The sequence below is a fragment of the Sitophilus oryzae genome, unplaced genomic scaffold (genome assembly GCF_002938485.1).
Source record: "Sitophilus oryzae breed Bouriz unplaced genomic scaffold, Soryzae_2.0 scaffold_980_pilon_pilon, whole genome shotgun sequence".
NCBI classification, from domain to species: domain Eukaryota; kingdom Metazoa; phylum Arthropoda; class Insecta; order Coleoptera; family Curculionidae; genus Sitophilus; species Sitophilus oryzae.
Genome location: NW_022147617.1, coordinates 1667331 through 1692633, shown reverse-complemented (window position 1 = coordinate 1692633; position 25303 = coordinate 1667331). Strand labels below are relative to the sequence as shown.

General features: G+C 34.2%; 1 protein-coding gene across 4 annotated transcripts in view; it reads left to right on the top strand.

Moving 5' to 3' along the window:
- The window catches only part of LOC115891196 (glutamyl aminopeptidase-like), a 151159-nt gene that overhangs the window by 115302 nt on the left and 10554 nt on the right, over positions 1-25303 (top strand). For all 4 annotated transcript variants that reach the window (XM_030911610.1, XM_030911607.1, XM_030911609.1 and 1 more), the window contains 8 exons: positions 36-205; positions 7859-7944; positions 8023-8215; positions 10821-10947; positions 11010-11089; positions 11144-11289; positions 20977-21106; positions 23364-23477. In XM_030911610.1, the coding sequence (XP_030767470.1) occupies positions 36-205; positions 7859-7944; positions 8023-8215; positions 10821-10947; positions 11010-11089; positions 11144-11289; positions 20977-21106; positions 23364-23477 (1046 nt within the window). The remainder of the gene's footprint in view (positions 1-35; positions 206-7858; positions 7945-8022; positions 8216-10820; positions 10948-11009; positions 11090-11143; positions 11290-20976; positions 21107-23363; positions 23478-25303) is intronic.

Genomic DNA, 25303 nt, shown 5'->3' with positions numbered 1-25303 from the left:
ATATTAAGAACTCATTAATAAATAATATTTTTTAGATAGGAAGTACTTTTAATATTTCTGAAATGATGGATACTTTTACTGCACAAATGGGATACCCAATCGTGAACGTCACGTATGATGCAACAACTGGAAATTATACCTTAACTCAAAAGAGATTTTTAAAAGATCCAGATGCTACTTATGATACTTCCAATATTACATACGGGTAAAAAACCTTACAATCGAAAAAAAGGCCCCAGTATTGGTCTGGAATTAAAGATCTCTGTCATTTTATGCGTAAAACTGTATGGCTAATGTCATCGATCGTTATTTCCACGCCATCTTGACGTAATTTTTTTTTCGATCGTTCATACATTTTCTATCGGTCTTCCAGATTAAGCATAATATGTTTCTAAGATAAAGTATAAAATAGTGTTGACAGTTGGAAATAGTTGCTGAATAAACGAGAACAAATTCACATAGGGAGTTCGCATAACAGTTAGATATATTGCAGAAAAAGAGTTAAAAGTATAATATGTAAAAACTTGGTAACCCTATTAGATATTCACATCTAATTATACAGGGTGGCGCACCTCATTCGCCTCGGGTGATTATACGAAAACGGAAAGATGTAGAAACAAAATATTTTATGGGTATATGTGGGGAAGCAATGTGCACAATTTAAAATTATTTTGAAATATACAGGGTGTTTTAGAACTAAGATCCATTCCAAAGTTATACTTTTTCTTATGGAACACCCTGTATTTTATTTTATTTTTGGATTCCTGGGCCCAAAAAAAGGCATTTATTATAAGGGTTAAATATCTTTAAAATCTTTGGTTTTTGAGATATTTAAAGACATTTAAATTTGCATGCTACAATAAAATACATTATTAACATCCTGTACATTACTTTTCAGAATTAATTCTTATGCTGAGTTTAAAGGTAGAGAAAAATGTTATTGCTTCCTTAAATTTATACAGGGGTATCAAAATTTGCTGATCTATTTTAAGAATATATTTTACATAAAAACTTCGTTATTTCAAACACAACACCCTGTATTTTTTTAAATAACTGGAAGCAGATTCAAATGCTCTTTCAAACCATATTATTTCCCCTCAGGGGACTTTGAGGCCAAAAGGTCACATTGTACGGGATCTGACGACCCCGAGGTACCCTAGTCCGTTTGTGATGTCCTGTATTGTCCTATATGTTAGCATTATAGCAATCCTAAGGTGTTAGATACCGTGCTCAGGGGATGAATGGCTCTTCTGTTGAGTCTCGAACGGTTCCTGTCAGACACCAGGCGAAATCTGGCAGTAATTAGCCTTGTCTGGTCAAGCGGGGCTCTGATTGGATCGACTTCTTTTTTCCCTAGCTGCTCGTAGGAACAATATGAATATTTCAGATTTTCCTAAATTACCTTCCAAGGCAAAACTGGTGGATAACCAGGCCAGTGCGCCTTTTTCTCAAACTGGTGATCAGAGTTCAGGAAATTATAAAAGATTTAGAGCTAGCACATCTGACTCGTCTAGTGAGGTTGATGACATCACAAAACATGATAATTTTTTTCTGATACGTCCAAATTTGGAAACTGATAGCTTTAGTACTATGTCTCCTTTTGTCATACATAAAAATATTGTAGAGAAAGTTCCGAAGTATAAAAATGTTAGCAAACTGCGAAGCGGCGATTTACTAATTGAACTACTCGATCCGCAGCATGCAAACAAACTTTTTGAAATTAATAAGATTGGCAATTTAGAGTGCAGAGTTACCTCACATCCTTCACTAAATAACATTAAAGGAGTCATATCCTGTAGTAACCTGCAATATTGTAAAGATAAGCAAGAAATACTTGATGAATGCTCAGAACAAAATCTGATTGACATAACCCAAATCAAACGGAAAGTAAATGGTGAACTTGTACCTACGAACACGTACATTATTACTCTACACAGTTTAACTCTACCAGAATATTTTTATGTAGGCTATCGTCGCTGTAAAGTAAGACAATTTATACCAAACCCAAGAAGATGTTTTAACTGCCAAAGAATAGGACACCTTTCCACATACTGTAGATACGAAGCCACATGCCCATCTTGTGGAAAAGACAAGCACGAAAGTAATTGTAATCCGCCCCCTTATTGCGTCAATTGCGGCGAGAATCACTCCCCTAGATATAAAGGTTGCGTCATCTATAAGTAAGAAACCATGATACAGAAAGTTAAAGTCACTCAAAAACTAAGCTACTTTGAGGCGAAAAAAGCAGTAGAAAGTAACCCTTCAAAATATGGGCCATCCTATGCAGAAATCATGTCAGCAATTAAAACAACTACACAACAAAAAAAACCTTCTCAAACGCCCACTCCCAGGCTCACCATTGAAACCCTGTCCCAACAATCCTCCAAATCAAAACAAATCCCCATCAAACATGATAAATTTATTACCCCTCCCCCTCCCCCTCCAACATTACCTATCCCTTCTACAGCTTCTACCCATAAAAATACCCCAGTTACCCTTTCCCGAGCCTCCACTGGCGCTCACACTATCAAAAAATCAAATTCTTCCTCCTCAATCAATTCAAATTGCTCATCAAAATCAAAATCCTCAGACACAAGCTCAACCAAATCAACTAAAGTCTCGCCTAAACAAAAAAGCAATTCTAATACTACTGAACCAAATAATCCCAAACCCACTACAAAGAAATTAAATATAAAACATATAACCAACACAAAATACTATGAGAAGATGGATACACTTTCATCATCTTCGATACAATAATTCACTGGAATTGTAATGGGATTAATACACACTTCGAAGAAATTAAGATTATATTGGGACTCTATCGTCCAAAAATCCTGTCCCTTCAAGAAACTAACCTTAAGCCATCTAATAAATTCTCCGTAAAGGCTTTTGATATCATCAGGAAAGACCGCATAGATTGTGCTAGAGCATCGGGTGGCGTTGCCCTCTTGATACATAATTCTCTACCATACACTGATATTCAAATCACGTCACCACTGGAAGCATGCGCGGTTTCGACATATCTTCCCATGAAAGTTACTGTGTGCAGTCTCTATATACCCCCGTCTTTTACGCTAACTGATAATATGTTCACAAACCTACTAAACCAGCTCCCTACACCATTCATAATTGTTGGAGATATGAATGCTCATAACTCTCTTTGGGGCTCTAACTCAACTAGCCGTAGAGGTGCAGCAATTGCTAATATTATAGAAAACCTTCACTTGCATTTATTTAATGATGGATCTCACACATTCATTTCATCAAGCACGGCGTCCTTCTCTAATCTTGACCTGACACTAGCCAGTTCTTCGCTTGCTTCTTCTTTCCATTGGAGCACACTGGATGACACCTATGGTAGCGATCATATACCTACCATGCTTGCACCTGTCAACTGGTCAACTGCCAGTACTGAAATACCCAAATTTAACACTTATAAGGCTGACTGGTTAAAGTATAATAACATATTTATACCCCCTAAAATCTCACAACTAAGCATTGACGAGGCAACCTCTAGCATCACAACAGCTATACTTAAAGCAGCAGAACTCTCAATCCCAAAATTTAACTGTAACATAAATAAAGATCCCGTTCCCTGGTGGAATGAGGACTGTAAGCAATGTATTAAAATGCGCAAAACTGCACTCAATCGGTTCAAACATCACCCAACTCCTGAAAACTTTACCAAATACAAGAAAATGAGAGCACTATCAAAACTTACTATTAAAAAAGCCAAAAAATCCAGTTGGAATGAGTTTACTTCTTCTATAAATGAGTGCACGCCTAGCAAAGTTATCTGAAACAAAATTAACAGCTTAAAGTGCAGACCCTCAAGGAATATAACCGGCATATTGTCTAATAATGAATGGGTGACAGACCCCAAGGATATCTCGCAGGTATTTGCCACCCATTACAACCGACACTATATGCCAACTCATATAAGCACACCTAACTCAAAGAATATGGTGTACAATTTACCTTTATCACTCTCTGAACTGACTTATGCATTACACCGCAGCAAAGATACCTCCCCAGGATTGGATGGTATCAGAATAAGTATGATTAAAAACCTGCCGCCGCGTCTGGACTTAACTGCATACTTGAATTATTTAATAAAATCTGGGATGCATCATATATTCCCACAGCATGGAAAACATCAATCCTTTGCCCATTCATAAACAGGGTAAAACCATCACCAATCCAGATGCCTACAGGCCCATCAGCCTTACGCCACATTTATGTAAGATTCTTGAGAAAATAATAAACTTCCGCCTAAGCTGGTACTTAGAATAACATGGTCATTTACTACCAGACCAGTTTGCATATAGAAAAGACAGATCCGCAATTGATCATCTAATTGGCTTTGAGATAGATGTTCAAGATTCGATGAGATTTAAAAAACATCTGACAGCGGCTTTCCTTGACATAGATAAAGCTTTCGATAATATTGATCACGCCACAATACTGTATAGCCTGACAAAATTCGATATTACGGGAAATATGTTTAAATTCGTAAATAGTTTCTTGAGCGATAGATTCTTTAAGGTTCGAATTGGGCATGCAGTCTCTGAGATCTTCCCACACAATGGCGGAATCCCACAGGGTTCGTCTATTAGCCCGACGTTATTTCTTCTTGCTGTGAACGATATCAGATCATCATTGGATAAACGGGTTTCTCTCAGAATGTTCGCGGATGATATCGTAATATATCATTCCTTTACGGAAGCAGGATACAGTCAGAACATCATACAAACTTCACTAAATAAACTTACAAAATGGTGTACGGGGAAAAACTTATCCCTTTCTGCTTCCAAATCGGCTGCAGTTCATTTCTGCCGCCAAAGAAACTGCTCGAAGACCGTTAATCTATATATTGACTCTGAACGAATAAACTCCCAGCATGAACAACGATTTCTTGGCATTACCTTTGACACACTTCTCAATTTCAAAACTCATATCAGTAACTTAATCTCTAAATGCCAAACTAATCTTAATATTATTAAAATTCTATCTGGCACCACCTGGGGGTCAGATCATGTTTCTCTTTTGAGGGTGTACAATGCTTGTGTCTGATCCAAAATCAATTACGGGTCTCAAGTTTACGCGTCTGCACCGCGGTCTTATTTAAATAAGCTGAACGCGGGACATAACATGGGAATCAGGAAATCACTGGGCGCTTTTCACACGAGTCCCATACCAGGCTTAATGTGTGAATCAGAACAACTCACACTAAATTATATTAGAGAACGACACCTATTAGCATATGCGTTTGGTCTACATGTTAATCTGGAACACCCTAATCACAAAAAATTCTTCAAAATTATTTACCCCCAAATCAAACATAGATACAAACAGTATCAATCAGCATCACACCACCGTTATGTAGATATAAAGGAAAGACTGTCAATCGATTTGCCTCCTCCTTTCAATATTGCGCCATTCTCCCGTATGTTTCCACCATGGAGTCTGCACCCACTCTCGCTTGACCTATCACTCAAAGTCCACAACAAAAAGGAATGCTCACATCTCACTATAAGAGCACAATTCAAAGATCTCATCAACTCGAAGTACAAGAGTAATCGACTGGTTTACACCGATGGTTCGAAAACTGATAGGCACACTGGAGCGGCTTTTCATACGTTTGATAAAGAAATGTGTTTCTCACTAAGTCCCATAACGGGAATATTCTCTGCAGAGCTTTTTGCAATATTTAAGGCCATTCAACATATATTGACCTCCAGCTATAAGAGATGGGTCGTGGCTACCGATTCATTGAGTTCCATTTCAAATATCTCCACTTTCTACTCCAACAATCCACTAGTTATGGCAATCAAAATGCTTCTACAGAAGGTCAATATCAACCACTACAGCGTCACTTTCCTTTGGCTTCCGAGCCACATAGGAATTCCTGGCAATGACAGAGCTGATTACTTGGCTGCAAAAACTCCCAACCCTCATAAAACCAACCTCGTTTTCTCCGTGCAAGATCTAAAGAATTATGGCAAACATATGATCGATAATATAATCCACTAGAATGGGACTTAGACATGAATGATAATAAGCTTCATGAAATCAAAAGGGACTATTTTGAAAATAATGTAATTAACTTACCTAGAAGAGATTTCGTTGTGCTCACTAGAATTCGTTTAGGACACACGAAACTTACCCATGAACACCTCCTTAAAGGACAGAATCAGCCCATTTGTGAAACATGTAATCTTCCAATATCTGTCAAACACATTATCTTTGAATGCCCAAAGAACGCGTTAAAACGAAGACAACACGGTATCGTGGATAACCCTGAGGTAGCCCTTTCCTACCAAAATAATAAGGCTATGTTGGATTATATAAAGGATATCGACATATATAAAAATATATAAATAATGGGATAAAGTGACGCTAAAAGACTCTACAGTCGATGCGTCTTTAACACATATCTCTCTCTCTCTCTCAAACCATATTAGGGTTTCCTATACCTAACTAGCTCAGATTTTGAATAAAGATCAATTTTTCAATAAAATGGCAACCAAAAGGGTTAGTGTCGTCATGGCAAGTTTCTATTGACAGTTAGTAGCTATTTTCAAAATTGAAATTAGTTTATGGACTTATTTAAATTTATACCAGTTTACTTTTATTTAATTTACCTACAATAGTTTAATAAATAATAGTTATTAAATATGTATTTATTACTCTGTTAAGAAAGACGAAGAAGTAGTTCTTTGATTTATTTTACGATGACTTGTAGATATATGGATTTTCTATAAAAGAGCCAATTATGGCAAATTCATTTTCTTCACTTCCAATGACAGGTTTCTGCCTAATAGTTTTTTTTAGAAATCACACTACCAGCTCTGCGAAATAGGACAAGTAGTTTTTCAAAGGAACGCTTATCAGGAAGATTTTTATTTGGACATCTTTAAGCATAAGCCCTTGAGGCCAAGAAGCAATTTTCCTCACAAAATAAAATCACGAGTAACAGTTCTATTCGTCCACCAGCAGATACCGCTTTTTTTTTCTTGATAACATAATGAATACTTATTTATTAAACTATTGTAGGTAAATTTAATTAATCTGTTATAAATTATAAATAATAATGTCCATAAACTAATGTCGACTTTGGAAATAGTTACTCACTGTCACTATAAAATTGCCATAGCGATACCAGCCTATCTGCATTACAATTTTATTTAAAAATCACTTTTTATGCAAAATCTGAGCTAGATAGGTATAGGAAACCCTAATACAGTTTGAAAGAGCATTTGAATCTGCTATGATTTATTTAAAAAAATACAGAGTGTTGCATTTGAAATAACGAAGTTTTCATATAAAATATATTCTTAAATCAGATGAACTACTTTTGATAGCCCTGTATAAATTTTAGGAAGCAATGCCATTTTTCAGTAAAGTTTATTTCTCTACTTTTAAACTCAGCATATGAATTAATTCTGAATAGTAAGGAACAGGGTGTTAATAATCTATTCTATTGTAGCATGCAAATTTAAATATCTTTAAATATCTCAAAAACCAAAGATTTTAAATATATTTAACCCTTATAATAAATGCCTTTTTTTGGGCCCAGGAATCCAAAAATGAAATAAAATACAGGGTGTTCCATAAGAAAAAATATAACTTTGGTATGGATCTTAGTTCTGAAACACCCTGTATATTTCAAAATAATTTTAAATTGTGCACATTGTCTCCCCACATATACCCGTAGAATATTTTCTTTCTACATCTTTCCGTTTTCGTATAATCAACCGAGGCGAATGAGGTGCGCCACCCTGTATATATTTTTATTCACACCTAATAATTAATTTTGTTTATTCTCAGAATATAAACTTTTAATATATTGCAGATATAAGTGGACAATACCAATTACATACGTAAGCGACCAAGGCAAATCTACAGAAAAAATATTTTTTCCCTATAATGAAGAGAGTAGTAAGTACATATTTATTTTGTATGGATTTTTAACTTCATTTTTAATTAAAACCTATTACATAAATATGGTTCTTTTAGTTCAGATCAAGAAACCCGACGGCGTTCAATGGTTAAAGTTTAATTTTGATCAAATTGGATATTATAGAGTCAATTATGATAACGAACAGTGGCAAACATTAATTAATAGATACAGTGAGTTGTCAGTTATGGATAGGACTCATCTAATTGAAGAAACATTTAGTATCGCGGAAGCTGGATTACTATCTTACAAGTAAGGTTTAGTCTTAGAATATATTCATTTTATGCTTTGGTATTTTTTTAATGTCTATTTTGTGCTTTGTGATTTTTTTTAATTAACAAAACAGATTTATGGAAAATGAGAACAAGAAGTTAAAGGACAATTACATATTTCGGATTTTCTATTCAGTTATTCATTTTCATGCTCCCACAAACGTTAATTCCATGTAATTGTTAAATTTTTGATACATTTTAAACTATTAATATATGTATATGCAATAGTTTTTTTTACCAAAACTGTGTTGAAGCATTATTGAAGATATGTTCTTTGATTCCGGTTTTATATTTAGACAGCCTTTTTTAGGGTTCCGTACCCAAAGGGTAAAAACGGGAATCCTATTACTAAGACTTCGCTATCCGTCCGTCTGTCACAAAGGTCTATCTTATGAACCGTTATAGCTAGACAGTTGAAATTTTCACAGATAATATATCTATGTTGCCGCTATAAGAACAAATACTAAAAACAGAATTAAATAAATGTTTATAAATAAAAAAGTACTTTCACTAAACATTATCTTTTAAGTAAGAATTTTACATAGAATCTTTTAAGTCCTCGGTGGCCGCGTGGTTAAAGCGTTAGGACTTTACGCTGCTATGACGTTAGAACCGTAGTAAGGCAGGTTCGAATCCTAGTCAAGGCGACTTTTTTTAATCGTTTTTTTAATTTCTACATATTTATTTTTACTTTTTACATATCTATTATTGATTAATACAATTTTTATTAATGTGTTTCTTCATTTTTTTTAAATTACTTATACGCGCATTCAAAATTTCAGCTAAATCGGAAAAAAAGTTTATAATAATATAGTGTCTAATGTTGTATAGACAATGAATGGTACGGAACCCTTCGTACGCGAGTCCGACTCGCACTTGACCAATTTTTTTTCTTTGACTAATCCATGATATTTCTATGGAATTGCATGGTATTTTATAAAGACCCAATACTCCAAGTAATGAAGGTAATTTATCAGTAGGCTTACCTAATACTTGCTCTAATTGTGAATTAGCACGGTATACAACTTTAATATTGACATTTATAAAAAGTCCTAGGGAGTTTTCTTGACAGATCAAATTTTGCAACTGATTGCTTATATATTTCCTAATTATTTTGTTAACATAAGGAGCATATAGCCATTGTACATAGCTACATTCTTGTGATGTTTTTTGTTGAATAGCAATAAAATATTTTCTCGGTTAAAATATTATTCAAAAAAAGTATTCCTGCTTATTTGAGATGATCGGCCTTGAAACTTTTTTATTATATGAGCTATAGATGCCCGACGCACTATTACCGGGCCCGTATAAAGTATTAGAAAAGAATGAAATGTGGCAACCCCTATTTGCGGCAATTTTTTGATTGGCACCCTGTTAAAAGTATATTCCCGTATCCATAAATATACGTAAAAATTAGATTCTGATTAAAAATATGATTAACGTAATGTAATAATACTGCAGCCGGATCCTGTACTATAACATAATAAATAATTTTATCGAAATATGACCTTATAAATTAGCAATGAATAATGTAAGATATAACTTCTTGGTCACTAAGCCTGGATTTTGAATTTCAGATAAACTTATACACTCATCCAAAATGCATAAATCCTAAAAATATCTTTTGAAAAAGTATGTTTTTGTGACACAATATTATTAGGCGTCTAAATGCAAAACCCGACAAATCTATTAAACGGGTTTTACAGAATACACCATAAAATGTAAAAAAATAATAAATCTAAAACATTATAATTATCTGGTGCATTATTTCTTGATGATACCTTGCTTAAAAAACTAATTCAATGAGTTTTCTTGTAAACTGGTATTTTAATTTGGACATGTAGGGTTTTGCATGTTAAGGCTGTGACATGGCTGGTTTTGACTACGTTGTTGATTGTACTCAAAAAATAAAATAGATTGTGTTATTTTATTGATATTATATTGAAAAGAAAAGAAAACAAAAGTAAACAAAGAATAATAATACACATAGTTTTTTACGAAGATTAAACACCAAAATCTAAATTTTAAACTGAACAATTTTTTTAACTTAGGTTATATTAACGTAAGCTAACTAACTCATTCTAATTGGCTGACGAGGACATCGTTGGTGTTTCAGTTTAGATCCTGATGGGACATATCGCTTTTTGCATTTAAACCAGGTTTTCATTACTAAATATCTTAAGGATATTGTCGATATTTGCAAGAAAATATTATGAAATTTGCTAGCTCTTTTGATAACAAATAAAATGGTGTATAGAACTCTATTTTCAAAAATGTATGACTTTTCGGATTTTGCATTTAGATGCCTGACTTAATATGTATGTATGTAATTCTAAAAAGTACTAATTTTTTGTTGTGGGTGTTTCATACATCATTGTTAAGACTGGTAATAATGTATGATCTAAAAAGAACGGCGCCTAGTTGACTTGGAATTGACGATTGATGACATTCCCCATATAATTTTACATATAAAGTTAAAGCAATCTTCATTTCCTAGCCATCGCTGACGCCTTTTTTTCGATCATATTGTATCAACTATAATTATTTCTCTTTCTTTATACTATAACGTAATATTTTGTTTGTAGTATACCTTTAGACTTAACCAGACAACTTGTTAACGAAACCAGTTATACACCTTGGAGTGTCGCATCTTCTAAATTACAAGCTATTCACACATATTTGACAGACTCTAGTCAAAGTACCTTATTTAAGGTATAGTATAAATAATTATTTTATTAAACTATTAAATATCAAAAGGTTTTATATTGTTTTAGGATTACATTAAACAAATTGTTTCAAACGCTTATAATAATTTTACATGGGTTGAAAATGACAGCGACGATCATCTATCAAGGTATGCGATACTTTTATTAAACTAACTGATTTTCATAAATCAAACATTTTTAAGGCTGAGTCGATTAGTTGTATTATCCTTAGCATGTGTGGCAGAAGATTCTAATTGTCTCAATGAAGCTCAATCTAAATTTAATAGTTGGATTGATGATACAAGCCAAACGTTATCTCAGGATTTGAGGTCTATAGTGTATAAGTATGGTAAGTAACATTAATTATACAGGGTGGTGACAATTTCGATGCTCAACATTATATATAATACAGTTCTGAAGATATTGACATTTAATATAAAGGTATTGTTTTCATTTTTTTCATAAATCCGAAACTAATTAAGGTACCGGGGTTTTCTTCATAGGAGTTGTCAAACTTCTAATTACGCAACTTTTGTCCCATTTAACTGAATTCGTATCTCTCGTAGTTTCTGAGATGCCAATGTTGAGAATCGAAATTGTCACCACCCTCTATACGGTAATCGCAAAACCTTTTTTGATGCACGTCATCAATCATATCAAAATTGACACTAAAACCTGTAAACCTGACTAAATAAAATTTTGGCAAAAATGTTTAAGTTTGTTGTATAATTTAAGATACCGAACAGCTCTTCATTTTACTTCATAGAACAAATGATTGTAACAGATATTTTATTTAGATTAAAGCTGCAAAAATTAGTTTAAAGCGATTTTTATTATCTCCATGCGCTGCAGTCAGCAGAGTTGTCGTTTATTATTTGACAATATCATAATGGCAGTCATTATTTTGTATAATATTGTGTTGTTGTTGAATCTTTGGGAGTAATTCTCATTTTTTCTCCAATTTTCATAGTCTTTTTTTTAAAAATTTTACTTTTAAGCACAAACAGATCTTTTAAGAACTAAATTTTCGAGTTTTTATATTGCATTTCTTGAAATTGTGTCTCGAAAATATGCCGAAGCATTTAAACAGTCGAAGCAAAGAGCTTGTAGCTTTCCTGATTAAATTAAATATAAAACGTAAAAATCTTTTAAAAATGATCTAATAAAAGATTCATTTCATAAATCCATCACAATCTGGCAGCGCTGTCGCCATCGCTTGTCACTCAAAGATGATCACGTCCATCGGAAATTGTTTTGCGATTACTTGTTAGATCGATAGTAATAACAAACAATGTCAATTAATTTTTGTTAGTAGTAAATTATTACGATGTAACAGTTTATTTTGATATATTTTAATGTATATTTTTGTCTGCATATTTATTTATTCAGAGTATTTTGATCATATTCTGATTTTTTGCATTTTTTAAGATAATTTTTTTTGGTAGATATGATACGATCCGTCAATCCATGTTTCTAAAAATTTCATATATCAAAGAATATTATGCGCCATAGAAGTCTCTTCTCGCATTAAAATTGCTTTGGGACTGCCCCATATATACAGGGTGTGCTAGACTGAGCGTGTATTAGAAGTTTTAAGATAGAGAACTACAAGATCTAGATTGGAGATTTTTTGCTTCATTGTTTCATAATGAGATCTCTCAGTTAAAAATATTTTCAATATGGCGGCACTTCCGTAAATACCTATCGGAAGTTGACAACAACTTTCTTATGTTAAATGGGTACCCACATTTTTTGTTACATACTTAAATTCTCTGTAAAATTTTATGATTTTTTATATCAAACACTATACCTAATATTAACCGTTTTGAGAGAAAAAAGTGGGTTTCCATTTGAAAAAAATGATTTATTATAATTTTTTAACCTGTCGATTCCATAACAGCTACGGCCAATATTATATTATAACATTGAAACCATTTAATTTTTGAAATAAATAGCCACATGTCTTCTCTTTTTATGTCAGTGACTAGCAGTTCTGTAGTAACTAAATTTGACGTTTAGGCTATACCGTTCTTTTTTAACAGGAAATTATTTTCATCCAAAAATTTTAAATGTTTTTTTCTTAAAAACGGTTATAGAGTATTTGATATCAAAATTCATAAAATTTGACAGAGAATTTATATTGCTGTCAACTTCCGGTATTTCTGGAAATGCCGCCATATTTAAAAAATTTTAATCGATCTCATTGTAAAATAATGATGTGCAAAAAATCTCCGATCTAGATATTGTAGCTCTCTAGAAGATACCTTACATCCTGTATATAGAGCCTATTTTGATACGAGACGAGACTTCTAGAGCGAATAGTATTCTTTGATCATACTGTTACGTTTTTGCTGGATAGTCCAAAGTCTTATATAATTAACGAAGTTTATTAACACAAACGAATAACACTAATATTTTGGTTAAGTGGTAGAATAGCTTACAGCTAAACTTCGCCCACAAATTGTAACTATCTTTTTTATAGTACAATAAAGACGATTTATTATTATTTACCGATTTTTGCACTTTCTCAGCCGTAGCTGGAAAACTTTTACCTACCCCTTATCTGTCTCTAGTGTATGGGGTTAGGCTCGGACGTATCGAAGGAGAACTTCATCTCATCTCTCTCCGCCCAAAAACTTTCTGACTATATGGCATGTTTGCAATAGTACTGCTTTCTGCATAGTTGTTATGACTGCTGGTGGTATCTGCAGTTTATTTAGGTTGTTTTGAAGGCTCTTTGGAATTATGCCTGTTGCCGAGATGATTATAGGAATAATGCTAATTTAATTTCCATACATGTTTTATCTCAATTGCTAGATTCTCATATTTTCTAACTTTTTCAGACTCGCTCTTTTGCAGGTTGTAGCTATTCGGCAACATCAATTATCTTTGCTGTTTTGGTATCTTTATTTATAAGCACAATGTCGGGCCTATTATAGTCTACTGTTCTGTCGGTGAGAATTGGTCTGTCCCAGTATAGAACATATTCTGAAGATTCAAGGACTGGTTCAGGGTCATATTTGAAATATGGTGGAAGATTCTTCTTAAGTTTAAGGTTGTTGGCCATCTTTGAGTGAATAATTTTTGCTACTTGGTTGTGTCTGCCTAAATATGCATTAGCAGAGAGCGCCGAGCAACCTGTTGTTATATGAGCAATTGTTTCTCCTGGTTTATGGCATTTTCTACACACATCCTCAACTCCATTCTTCAGAATATTTCTCTCGTAGTTTCTAGTTCTTATGACCTCGTCTTGTATTGCTACAATAAAACCCTCGGTCTCTGGATAAAGAAACCCTCTTCTTAGCCATTCCAAAGACCGCTCTTTGTCTACATTCTGCTGCTTTAGGGATGCAGGATATTTTCCATGTAGAACTTTTTCTCGCCACTGTCTGTTCCTTAGTTCTATTAGCTGTTGATTTTCAAACTGGTCTCGGCAGTCCTTAAAGTTTAACGCAGAGTAATTGCTATCTGCATCCACTATCATCTGGGTAAGCGGGCTGTTGTTTTGTTGGATATATGTTCTCATTTTGTGCTCTTGATTTTTACACAACTCATACAAATTCAGAAGCCCCCTTCCACCTTCTATTCTCTTAAGATACATTCTTTCCATAGCAGACTTAGGGTGGTGCATTCTAAATTTAGTCATTAGTACCCGCGTGAGTCGGTCTAGATCAGGCAAATCTGTATCAGAATACTTAAGTACGCCAAACGAATATATCAGTACAGGTACAGCCCATGAATTTATTGCTTTTATTAAGTTTCCAGATGATAAATTTGTATTTAAGAGTTTTGTAAGTCTTTTTTTGTACTTTCCTTTAAACTCACTTTTTAGCTTTGTGTGGTCGATGAACCGGTGCTGTGCCATACCTAAATACTTGTACGTCTGATTTAGCGGTAGTGGATCTATATGTTCATTGACGTTTTTTAATTTAATACAACCTTTGCTAATAGTTACGGTGGCACATTTATTTAAACCAAAAGACATACTTATATCGTCGCTGAATGTTTTTGTTGTTTTGAGTAGCGTTTGTAGTTGCGTTTTACTTTCCGCGTATATTTTTATATCATCCATAAATAGTAAATGGTTTATTCGTCTTTCGTCCTTTACTTTTAAGCGACATCCACAAGAGGTATTGTTTAATAGGGAAGATAGTGGGTTGAGTGCCAAGATAAACCACAAAGGACTGAGAGCGTCGCCCTGGAATATACCTTTTTTGATTTCAATTTCTCCTAAATCTTTGTTGCTTAAATGGAGTTTAGTTTTCCAGTTGGTTATTAGTATATTCAGCATATTTTTAATTTTGGGGTCGATTTTATAAATTTCAAGAATTTTTTGGAGCCAGTCGTGGGGAACCGAATCGTAGGCCTTCCTATAGTTGATAAAGCATGTACTAAGGTTCCTTTTCTTTACTACAGCCTGTCTCGTAACAACAGTATCCACGGTGAGCTGCTCTTTACAGCCAAGTGATCGGTGTATACAACCTTTCTGTTCAGGAGCTATTATGTTTTGGGCTGCACAGTGTTCATAAATTTTTGAGTATATCACCGATGTAAACAATTTGTTTACAACTGACACAAACACGTAATTGGCCTAAAGTTTTGAGGGTCATTTTGGTTTCCTCCCTTATATAGTAAATAGGTTTTCCTGTAGCAAGATATTTCGGGAATTCCTGGGGGTATTATTATTTACCGATTTTTTGCACTTTCTCAGCCGTAGCTGGAAAACTTTTACCTACCCCTTATCTGTCTCTAGTGTATGTAAGGAGAACTTCATCTCATCTCTCTCCGCCCAAAAACTTTCTCACTATATGGCATGTTTGCAATAGTACTGCTTTCTGCATAGTTGTTATGACTGCTGGTGGTATCTGCAGTTTACTTAGGTTGTTTTGAAGGCTCTTTGGAATTATGCCTGTTGCCGAGATGATTATAGGAATAATGCTAACTTCTTTTAATTTCCATACATGTTTTATCTCAATAGCTAGATTCTCATATTTTCTAACTTTTTCAGACTCGGTCTTCTGCAGGTTGTAGCTATTCGGGCAAGCAACATCAATTATCTTTGCTGTTTTGGTATCTTTATTTATCAGCACAATGTCGGGCCTATTATAGTCTACTGTTCTGTCGGTGAGAATTGGTCTGTCCCAGTATAGAACATATTCTGAAGATTCAAGGACTGGTTCAGGGTCATATTTGAAATATGGTGGAAGATTCTTCTTAAGTTTAAGGTTGTTGGCCATCTTTGAATGAATAATTTTTGCTACTTGGTTGTGTCTGCCTAAATATGCATTAGCAGAGAGCGCCGAGCAACCTGTTGTTATATGAGCAATTGTTTCTCCTGGTTTATGGCATTTTTTACACACATCCTCAACTCCATTCTTCAGAATATTTCTCTCGTAGTTTCTGGTTCTTATGACCTCGTCTTGTATTGCTACAATAAAACCCTCGGTTTCTGGATAAAGAAACCCTCTTCTTAGCCATTCCAGAGACCGCTCTTTGTCCACATTCTGCTGCTCTAGGGATGCAGGATATCTTCCATGGAGAACTATTTCCCGCCACTGTCTGTTCCTTAGTTCTATTAGTTGGTTTTCAAACTGGTCTCGGCAGTCCTTAAGGTTTAACGCAGAGTAATTGCTATCTGCATCCACTATCATCTGGGTAAGCGGGCTGTTGTTTTGTTGGAAATATGTTCTCATTTTGTGCTCTTGATTTTTACACAACTCATACAAATTCAGAAGCCCCCTTCCACCTTCTATTCTCTTAAGATACATTCTTTCCACAGCAGACTTAGGGTGGTGCATTCTAAATTTAGTCATTAGTACCCGCGTGAGTCGATCTAGATCACGCAAATCTGTATCAGAATACTTAAGTACGCCAAACGAATATATCAGTACAGGTACAGCCCATGCATTTATTGCTTTTATTAAGTTTCCAGATGATAAATTTGTATTTAAGAGTTTTGTAAGTCTTTTTTTGTACTTTTCTTTAAACTCACTTTTTAGCTTTGTGTGGTCGATGGACCGGTGTTGTGCCATACCTAAATACTTGTACGTCTGATTTAGCGGTAGTGGATCTATATGTTCATTGACGTTTTCTAATTTAATACATCCTTTGCTAATAGTTACGGTGGCACATTTATTTAAACCAAAAGACATACTTATATCGTCGCTGAATGTTTTTGTTGTTTTGAGTAGCGTTTGTAGTTGCGTTTTACTTTCCGCGTATATTTTTATATCATCCATAAATAGTAGATGGTTTATTCGTCTTTCGTCCTTTACTTTTAAGCGATATCCACAAGAGGTATTGTTTAATAGGGAAGATAGTGGGTTGAGTGCCAAGATAAACCACAAAGGACTGAGAGCGTCGCCCTGGAATATACCTTTTTTTATTTCAATTTCTCCTAAATCTTTGTTGCTTAAATGGAGTTTAGTTTTCCAGTTGGTCATTAGTATATTCAGCATATTTCTAATTTTGGGGTCGATTTTATAAATTTCAAGAATTTTTTGGAGCCAATCGTGGGGAACCGAATCGTAGGCCTTCCTATAGTCGATAAAGCATGTACTAAGGTTCCTTTTCTTTACTACAGCCTGTCTCGTAACAACAGTATCCACGGTGAGCTGCTCTTTACAGCCAAGTGATCGGCGTATGCAACCTTTCTGTTCAGGAGCTATTATGTTTTGAGCTGCACAGTGTTCATAAATTTTTGAGTATATCACCGATGTAAACAATTTGTATACAACTGACAAACATGTAATTGGCCTGAAGTTTTGAGGGTCATTTTGGTTTCCTCCCTTATATAGTAAATAGGTGTTTCATGTAGCAAGATATTTCGGGAATTCCTGGGGGTTCTGAAGAGCTTGTTCAAAACATCGGACAATCACGAGAGGTAGACATTTAAAGTGTTTCATCCAAAAGTTATGTATATTGTCCGGGCCTGCCGCTTTCCAATTCTTGAGCTTTTTTATGGCATATTTGATGTCCTCTTCTGTGATAGGTACACTAGTCATTTCTATGATGTTTTTGGCTTTATCTTGTTCCCATTGCACCCAGGCAGCTTTTTTATTATATTCTGCAGGCTTTGACCACATACTGCTCCAGTTTTTAAGAAACTCCTCTTTATTAGCATTTTCCACAGTTACTTCTTCTTTGTTATGGTTTTCCAGTGTTTGATAGAATTTCTTCTGGTTTTTTTGAAATTTTCGATTCTGTTCCTTTCGTTTAGTTGTTTTATTGTATCGTTTTAGTCTAGCCCCTTTCACTTAAATTTTTGTCTAAGCTCATCTCTAAAGCATGTAAGTTTTCGGTTGAATTCTGGGTTAGATTTCTCGAGCTTGATCGTTTTAAGAATATCCTCTATCTTATGCCTTACTTTTCTGCTTGTATTTCCGTTGATGTATTCATGTATCACGTCCGCCTTTGCTCTTAATTTGTCTATTTGGGATAGTAGTCTATTCTTCCAAGCAGGTTGCTTCTGTATTTTGATTTTTTGTTAGTTCTGTAGTGTAGGGTTGTTGTTGGTTTATTTCAAGGACCGTGATGGCTGCAGCGTATATGGCTCGATGTAGTTCATCAAGGTCGTCAACACTAGCCACTAATTTTTCTAGAGCATCATTCACTACTTCTATGATTTTAAAGGTTTCTTTCTTGATGTTTAGTTTTGGAAGGTATGGTCTACATAAGGGGTTGGTATCTTCAAATAGCTGGTAATTGTCTTTCAATTTGCATGCAGCTGCTGCTCTATTTTCTTCTGCTTCAGTCTGGCAAGATTCATGTGGTGTATCATTTGTCTGGCAAGTTTCATGTGGTGTGTCACTTTCATGTACAGCTAACACAACTGAGCTTTCACCTTCCTCTGAGTTGTGGATTTCTCTTCCAACGCTACGTCTGATTTCATCTATTTCAGCTAGTGCTACCATTTGCTTCCTATATATCAATCTCAGTCGATCTGCTAGGTTTTGTTCCGCGAGCTCAAGTTCTGAATGCCGTTGTTTAAATTCCATGTGTAATTTTTGTCTCCACCCCGGAAGTGGGTCATCCCTACATTCGTTAACGAATAGAAATGCTTTTACTATGTTACAATTCATTTCTTTGCTCCAATTTATTTTCTTTCTAGTTGTTTTTCTACCAGCAGCAACTCCTTGACTGGTTTGCAAACTAGTAGAGCTTCCAGGGGTGGGGCTCTCTATTGTTGTGGGACCCTGATGGGTCATTGTTATTATTATTAATAAAACTATTTACAACTTAAATCTAATATTTATATAAAAATGTATGTGAAATTTATTTGACTATGCGAAAATTCTTTACGATTCGGCGCGATGCTCGATATACCCTATACCCTGACATTTTTCACAGCGGCAAAGTCTTATTTATGGAGACAAATATCAAGGATGACTCGTTAGCATATTTGGAAAAAGCATTTTTACGAATAATTTGATACCCCACAACCCCGCGTATTTTGAGTCAAATTGTCATTATGAACCGCATGTTCAAATAAGCCATATGCGAAAATGTCAAAAGTTGACATATGATATGTCATTCTATTCAGAGAGTCATTTTCTATCGAATAAAGTAAAACATTCTGAGGGTGCCATTAAAAATCAAAAGGTGTAGTAACTTCCGGTGAAACAGGAAGTGACCAAAAACAATTGAATACGTTAATCAATCCTAATTTATGTCATATACTAAATCTCGTCTAAACCAAACATTCCAAATCTCGTTTTTTATCTGAAAAAATAATAAAGTTATAGGGGTGAGCCACTTTTGAGACGCACCACTTTAATCTACCGTGTTTTTGCATGACACCTTTCTAATACATTACAAGAGTAGCCAAGCTGTATCTTGCTACTCCTCATTTGTGTAAAGGGGATTATTATTATAAACATGGACTATTTCCACTATTCTCAAGGAATTTAAAGTATTGTTGCGGACCCGTGTGGACTCGGCCTAACCTAACTAACTAATATGTCCCGCCCCCATATGACCTTAATATCGCATTAAATAATAGACACTGTAATGATTCATTCGAAGGTTCGAGAAAATTCGAGTTCCACTGGAATGGAGGAGTACATATGAGAACATTCTAAACCTTCTCGAGAAAATTCGAGAACTGTTAAGCTGTGGGTATTAAGCCGACGCGCGACGCCTGGGGCCTAAGGAGGACACAATGACTAAAGAATACAAGGACATGTACCGCCCATATACGGGCTGCAGCAGAATTTGTGACCTTAGACGCCATTTTTTTGAACTTAACGAATGAGTCATCAGCTGGCCACCGGGCTGGCCATCAGCAAAAATTTTAGCGATTTTTAATAGTTGGTTGTGTGTAGTGAACTTTGTATAAACTGTATTACAATGGTAATTTGTTCAGTTTTCAAGTGTAAAAGGCGCAATGATAAGAAAGAGCCAGGAGTTTCGTTTTATAGGGAAATAAACAGTCCTCTACACCCTTTTAGCGTTTTTTTTTATTAAATTCGATAATTATTTTTCTGATATTATATGTACTTGGTATGTGCTATACGTCGATACTAGTTTTGTACTTTTTGTTAACATTTTAATACGTTTTTTTCGTAATTATTAATTAGTATGATACCACCAGATACACCATAGGCGTAATGAAAACATTTATGAAAAATATATATATCGCTTCAAGCGGCTATGTTAAGAAAAATATGTGCCACGGCACTGTTTGGAAGAATGGTCACAGTTTGGTCTCGGGTGCTATTTGTCCTTGTATTCTTTAGTCATTGGGGGGACAGAAACAAATAGACGAGTACAGTTGCCGCGCTAAATTCAAAATAAATTCTTTCTAGATAAATAGTTTGTAAATAGTTCTTAAGTCTTTTATCGTTATTGTTTTTGTTACTTAGTGTAAAATAAATTGTATTTAAATAAATTAGACTTTCTATCCACACCGAACCGACGAAAAACGTAACAGTATATAATTAAACAGATCTTTAAATCGGTGAGAAATGTATTATCTGAATCAATATTGTATTGATATTTAGTGATATAAAATTTAAACATTTTTTTTTATTTTTAGGAATGGTAAATGCAGACGAGTCAACTTGGTATAAACTGTTAGAAATATACGAAGCAGAAAGCGATGCCAATGAAAAATTAAAGCTTATTAATGGTTTAGCAAACGTTAAAAATACTACTTTATTGGAAAAGTACGTGTAGCTTACTACTTTGTTTTCATAATGAAATATTTAATCATCTTTTAGAAATTTATTAAAACTTAAAACATGCATTAATGCATCATATTTTATATATAGGGTTATTCACCCTATTCGAAACGGAGTATTGTAGCCACAAGATTATATTTTAGAAATTGTAAGTAATGTATCGTTGAAGGACTAGTAAACCTACAATTTAAAATTATTATAAGAAAATGCATTTTCTACAAAAACTTGAAGATATAGGTAGAAAATGGTATAATACAATTTGATAGACAATTAAATTGTGCATCTGCTTCACGTAAAAAATACAGGGTGTTCCATTTAAATTTAAAAAATCCTATTTAAAGCTAGTAATTATATAAGATAGATTTTTAGACACTCTGTATAAGGTAGAATAATTTTTATTATTACAACACAAAATTTAGTAAATAGAAAAACTTTGGTATAATATTTGGTTATACAAACTTAAATACGCCTAGATAAATGAAGCATTAAAATTATTGTTACTGTATTTTCCCAAATTGGTAGATATTTCAAAAGCGGCAAGATTAAAGTGCGGTAAACATTAATAAAAGTTACCTTTATTTTAATCACAGAAACTAAAAATGTAATAATATATAGGGTGTTCCATTTAATAAAATACAACTTTGATATATTTTATTTATTTGAGACACTTTGTACCATTTGAAAATAATTTTAAATTGTAACTTTAATAGTCCTCCGACGATCCCATTACTCACAATTTCTAAAAATCTAATCATTTGGTTACAGTACCCTATGTCGAATGAGGGAGTTTGTTCTAAGAGACAGCCTGGAAAAATGGTTCATTCTCGTTGGCTGACTACTGCTTCTCGTATCCTTCATTTATATGTAGCAACTGAAAAGCCCTCGGAAAACTTACTAATACTAAGCCATTTCCTAATGAAAGTGTATGCACCAATGTGGTTTTGCATTAAGGCTCAGCCGTCATGCATTTATGGTGCCAGACACTTCTTCAAGACAATAAGACTCTAAGACTAAGATTTAGTCTAAAAAATTATTCAAAGGAATGGATTCTTTGGAAGTCCAGAGAAATATTATTTTGGCTATGCTATTTGACGAAAGGAAGCACATAAGGCAACTGGAATTCCAAAGAATTTTGAAGAGTAGGCAGTTGAATTGCAAAGATCAGCGCCAAGAATTATTATTTGACGCCAAGGAGTATTATTTTGAAATGATCGACTGGCAGAAGGTTTTATGGATGGAGCCTCCTGTAACTATGAAACTATCAAAAGAACAACTTAAAGAAGTTGTCGAGAATCCCGAAGTCAGTCTTTTGTCATATTTCACAGCATATCCTTGCCATACACAAGCGGTTGTGAAGGCCGTCAAAATTGTAACTGAAGCTTCAGCTACCGTCTGTGGAAGCGAAAAAAGAGCCGGATATATAAGAAACAGACTGAAATCGAGGGAAAATATGCCGAAATATGAATTCAAAAAGACTTTTTTTGGAATGACATGTTAGTTATTTGAAATAGTTACCAGTTTGTTTTTTATAGTTATAGTTTAGTTCTCAACTATTTTGTATTTTTGTTACCTTTTCTGTGAGTTATTGGAAATAGTTATCATTTTGTTTTTTATATTTATAGTTTAGTTTTCAACTGTTTTGTATTTTCGTTACCTTTTTATATATTAAAAAAAGCCAGATTTGGTGCAACTTATTTTTTTACCAACAACCATAATAACTTAAAAAATAATAATTTGACATCCATTACGTAATTACCTTTTTTTTTGCAAAAATCTTATTTTTTATAGCTCCTCTGTGGCAGTGGAAAAAAATAATTTATTAAAAAGCAAAACGCCATGAAGTAAGGTATCTTACAAGTTTTGTGAGGTCAGGAAACCGGATCAAAAAAAAAATATAAAAACACATTACCCGACGGCCCACCCTAGTGAATAACCCTGTATGTACTAATATTTGTATTATTTCTTTTCTTCTAATGTGTGATCAGACACGTATTAACAGACACTTAATTACATTTTTCGTTAAATTTAATTATATTAGCGGGTAGATTTTATTTTTTAGCGTTTTACTTCATACATTTTTTGTTAAGCTCGGGGAACATCAAGTCTTGCTATTATGTTTCCTAGAACTCTCACCGACCATTAGTTTTATCAAACTTAATACCCTGCTTAGCTAACATATGTAGATCCAACCACTATTTCAAAACTTTGCCTATCATTATTGCAAGTAACTATTTTTTTGCAGATTACTGGAACTTACTAAGGACACTACTGTTGTAAGAAGCCAAGATTATTTTACAGTTTTAGGTTACATATCTGTAAATACAGCTGGAACTGATTTAATATGGGATTTTGTGAGGTAATTGTAAATATCATTTAGTTTTAAAAATATCGAAATATCTAATGAACTTGAATCTTTGAGGGATTACTGTATATGTTACAGGCTATATGTAAACCTAGCTATATGCAAAAGGACTAGCCCATATATAAATGGACTGAAGATCTTAGTATATTAAACGCCACGAATGTTTGGGAGTGATTCATCGCTTGATGAATTTAGAATCGACACGCCCGCTATCATTTTTACATTAAAAACGTAAATCTTTACCGCAGACGTAGGTTTTTAAAGGCCCGGTCTAATCATCTGCCTGCGCTCCTCCTACTTATTCTAAAATCTTAGTGTGATTGACAAAGACGATACTTGACGATACTATATCGCGTTTCTTTGATTGATTTGTTTTTGTGCGGCAGTCCATTGGTGTGATTGCAGTGCGACCAATGGGGCATTCCAGTTTATATTTATAACCAAATATATGTTTTGACAAGACTTTAACTTCCCAAGCAGCATTTGGACGTCGGGACAACGTTGTGTCACGCGACCAAACGACGGGGCGCAACGTCGGCACAACCTCGTGCCAACCCTAATCTGCACTAGTTTGGGGAATAATTTTTAGGTCGAAACGACGTTGGATACCTACTAAGCAGTCTAATTTAGTACAAACTACAACGTTGTTTAAAATCCTAATTCACAGAAATACAAAACTATAATAATATGGCGTCTAAGTCGCGTATTATCCTAAATTGGGATAATTATAGTAAAAATATTATTTTTATGATTTAGTTAGAGACATATGCCAGATGGCAGTAAAGGGAAAACAAAACAAAAGTATTTAAGTGTGGAGGATGTTTGAAGATCATAATTATTGAAACACTTTAACCAAGTCTGTAACTCGTTACCCAAGGCAAAAAAGTTAAACGCAAACAACTTTATTGATAAATGTATTGTTTCTACTTTGAAAAATACTAATAGGCCTTAAAATTAAAGAAGTTTTAAAAAATTTCTTGAATTTTTTTTTGTTAGTAAAATGAGAATAATTTATTCGCAGTCGAAAAAAAATTGTTTCCGTGTGTTGTTTAGGGTCAAATATTTCAAGTTAATGTATTCAAAAAGCAGGAATTGCTATTTTAGGAACGAAACATTTTCTTATTCAACAACATGGCGGCTTTCACTTTGTTGTTTTGGAGATTAAGATGGAGTAGTTCGAGTAGTAGTCGCATACTGGACTAATAAAGTCGGAGTTCAGCCTTAACAGGTAGTATAAAGTACGTCTGCTGGATCTGTGTCTATGAAAGGAATGCGGACTAAAAACATTTAAATAAACATCAATATATTTTATACGTCGACTTGATGAGTACGTCACCGCAAATCGTTCCGCCCACTCATTTTATTGGCTACTTGCAAATTTGTCGAATTTTTATTGATGGGACGCGTCGTCTTTTTTTTACAAAAATCGAGAGAATATTATTTCCCCTCTCACGGATACCCCGTAGCTACAGAACGGACAGACGTACTGTACTAGTCGCAAGATTGCCTAATTTAGCCATCCTAGAGTCTAGCTTGTGCCGCCCTCTATATTCTAAATAAACGAGGGAGTGGATAAAGTATCGGTAATATGTCCATATATATTTAAATTTAGTTTTATATGTGCCTTTCTTACGTCCCATTTTAATCATTCATTCAACTTGCGCACTATGTTAAAGAAAAACTAGAAACCACCGATTTCATCAGATGCTTTCCAATGCTGAAAAATAAGGACAGTTCCCATTCCGATTTCAAAATTGGAGTGCAAAAGAGGTGTCACTTAGTGCAGCTTAAGGACATAAATATGTGGCCGCCGGGAACCA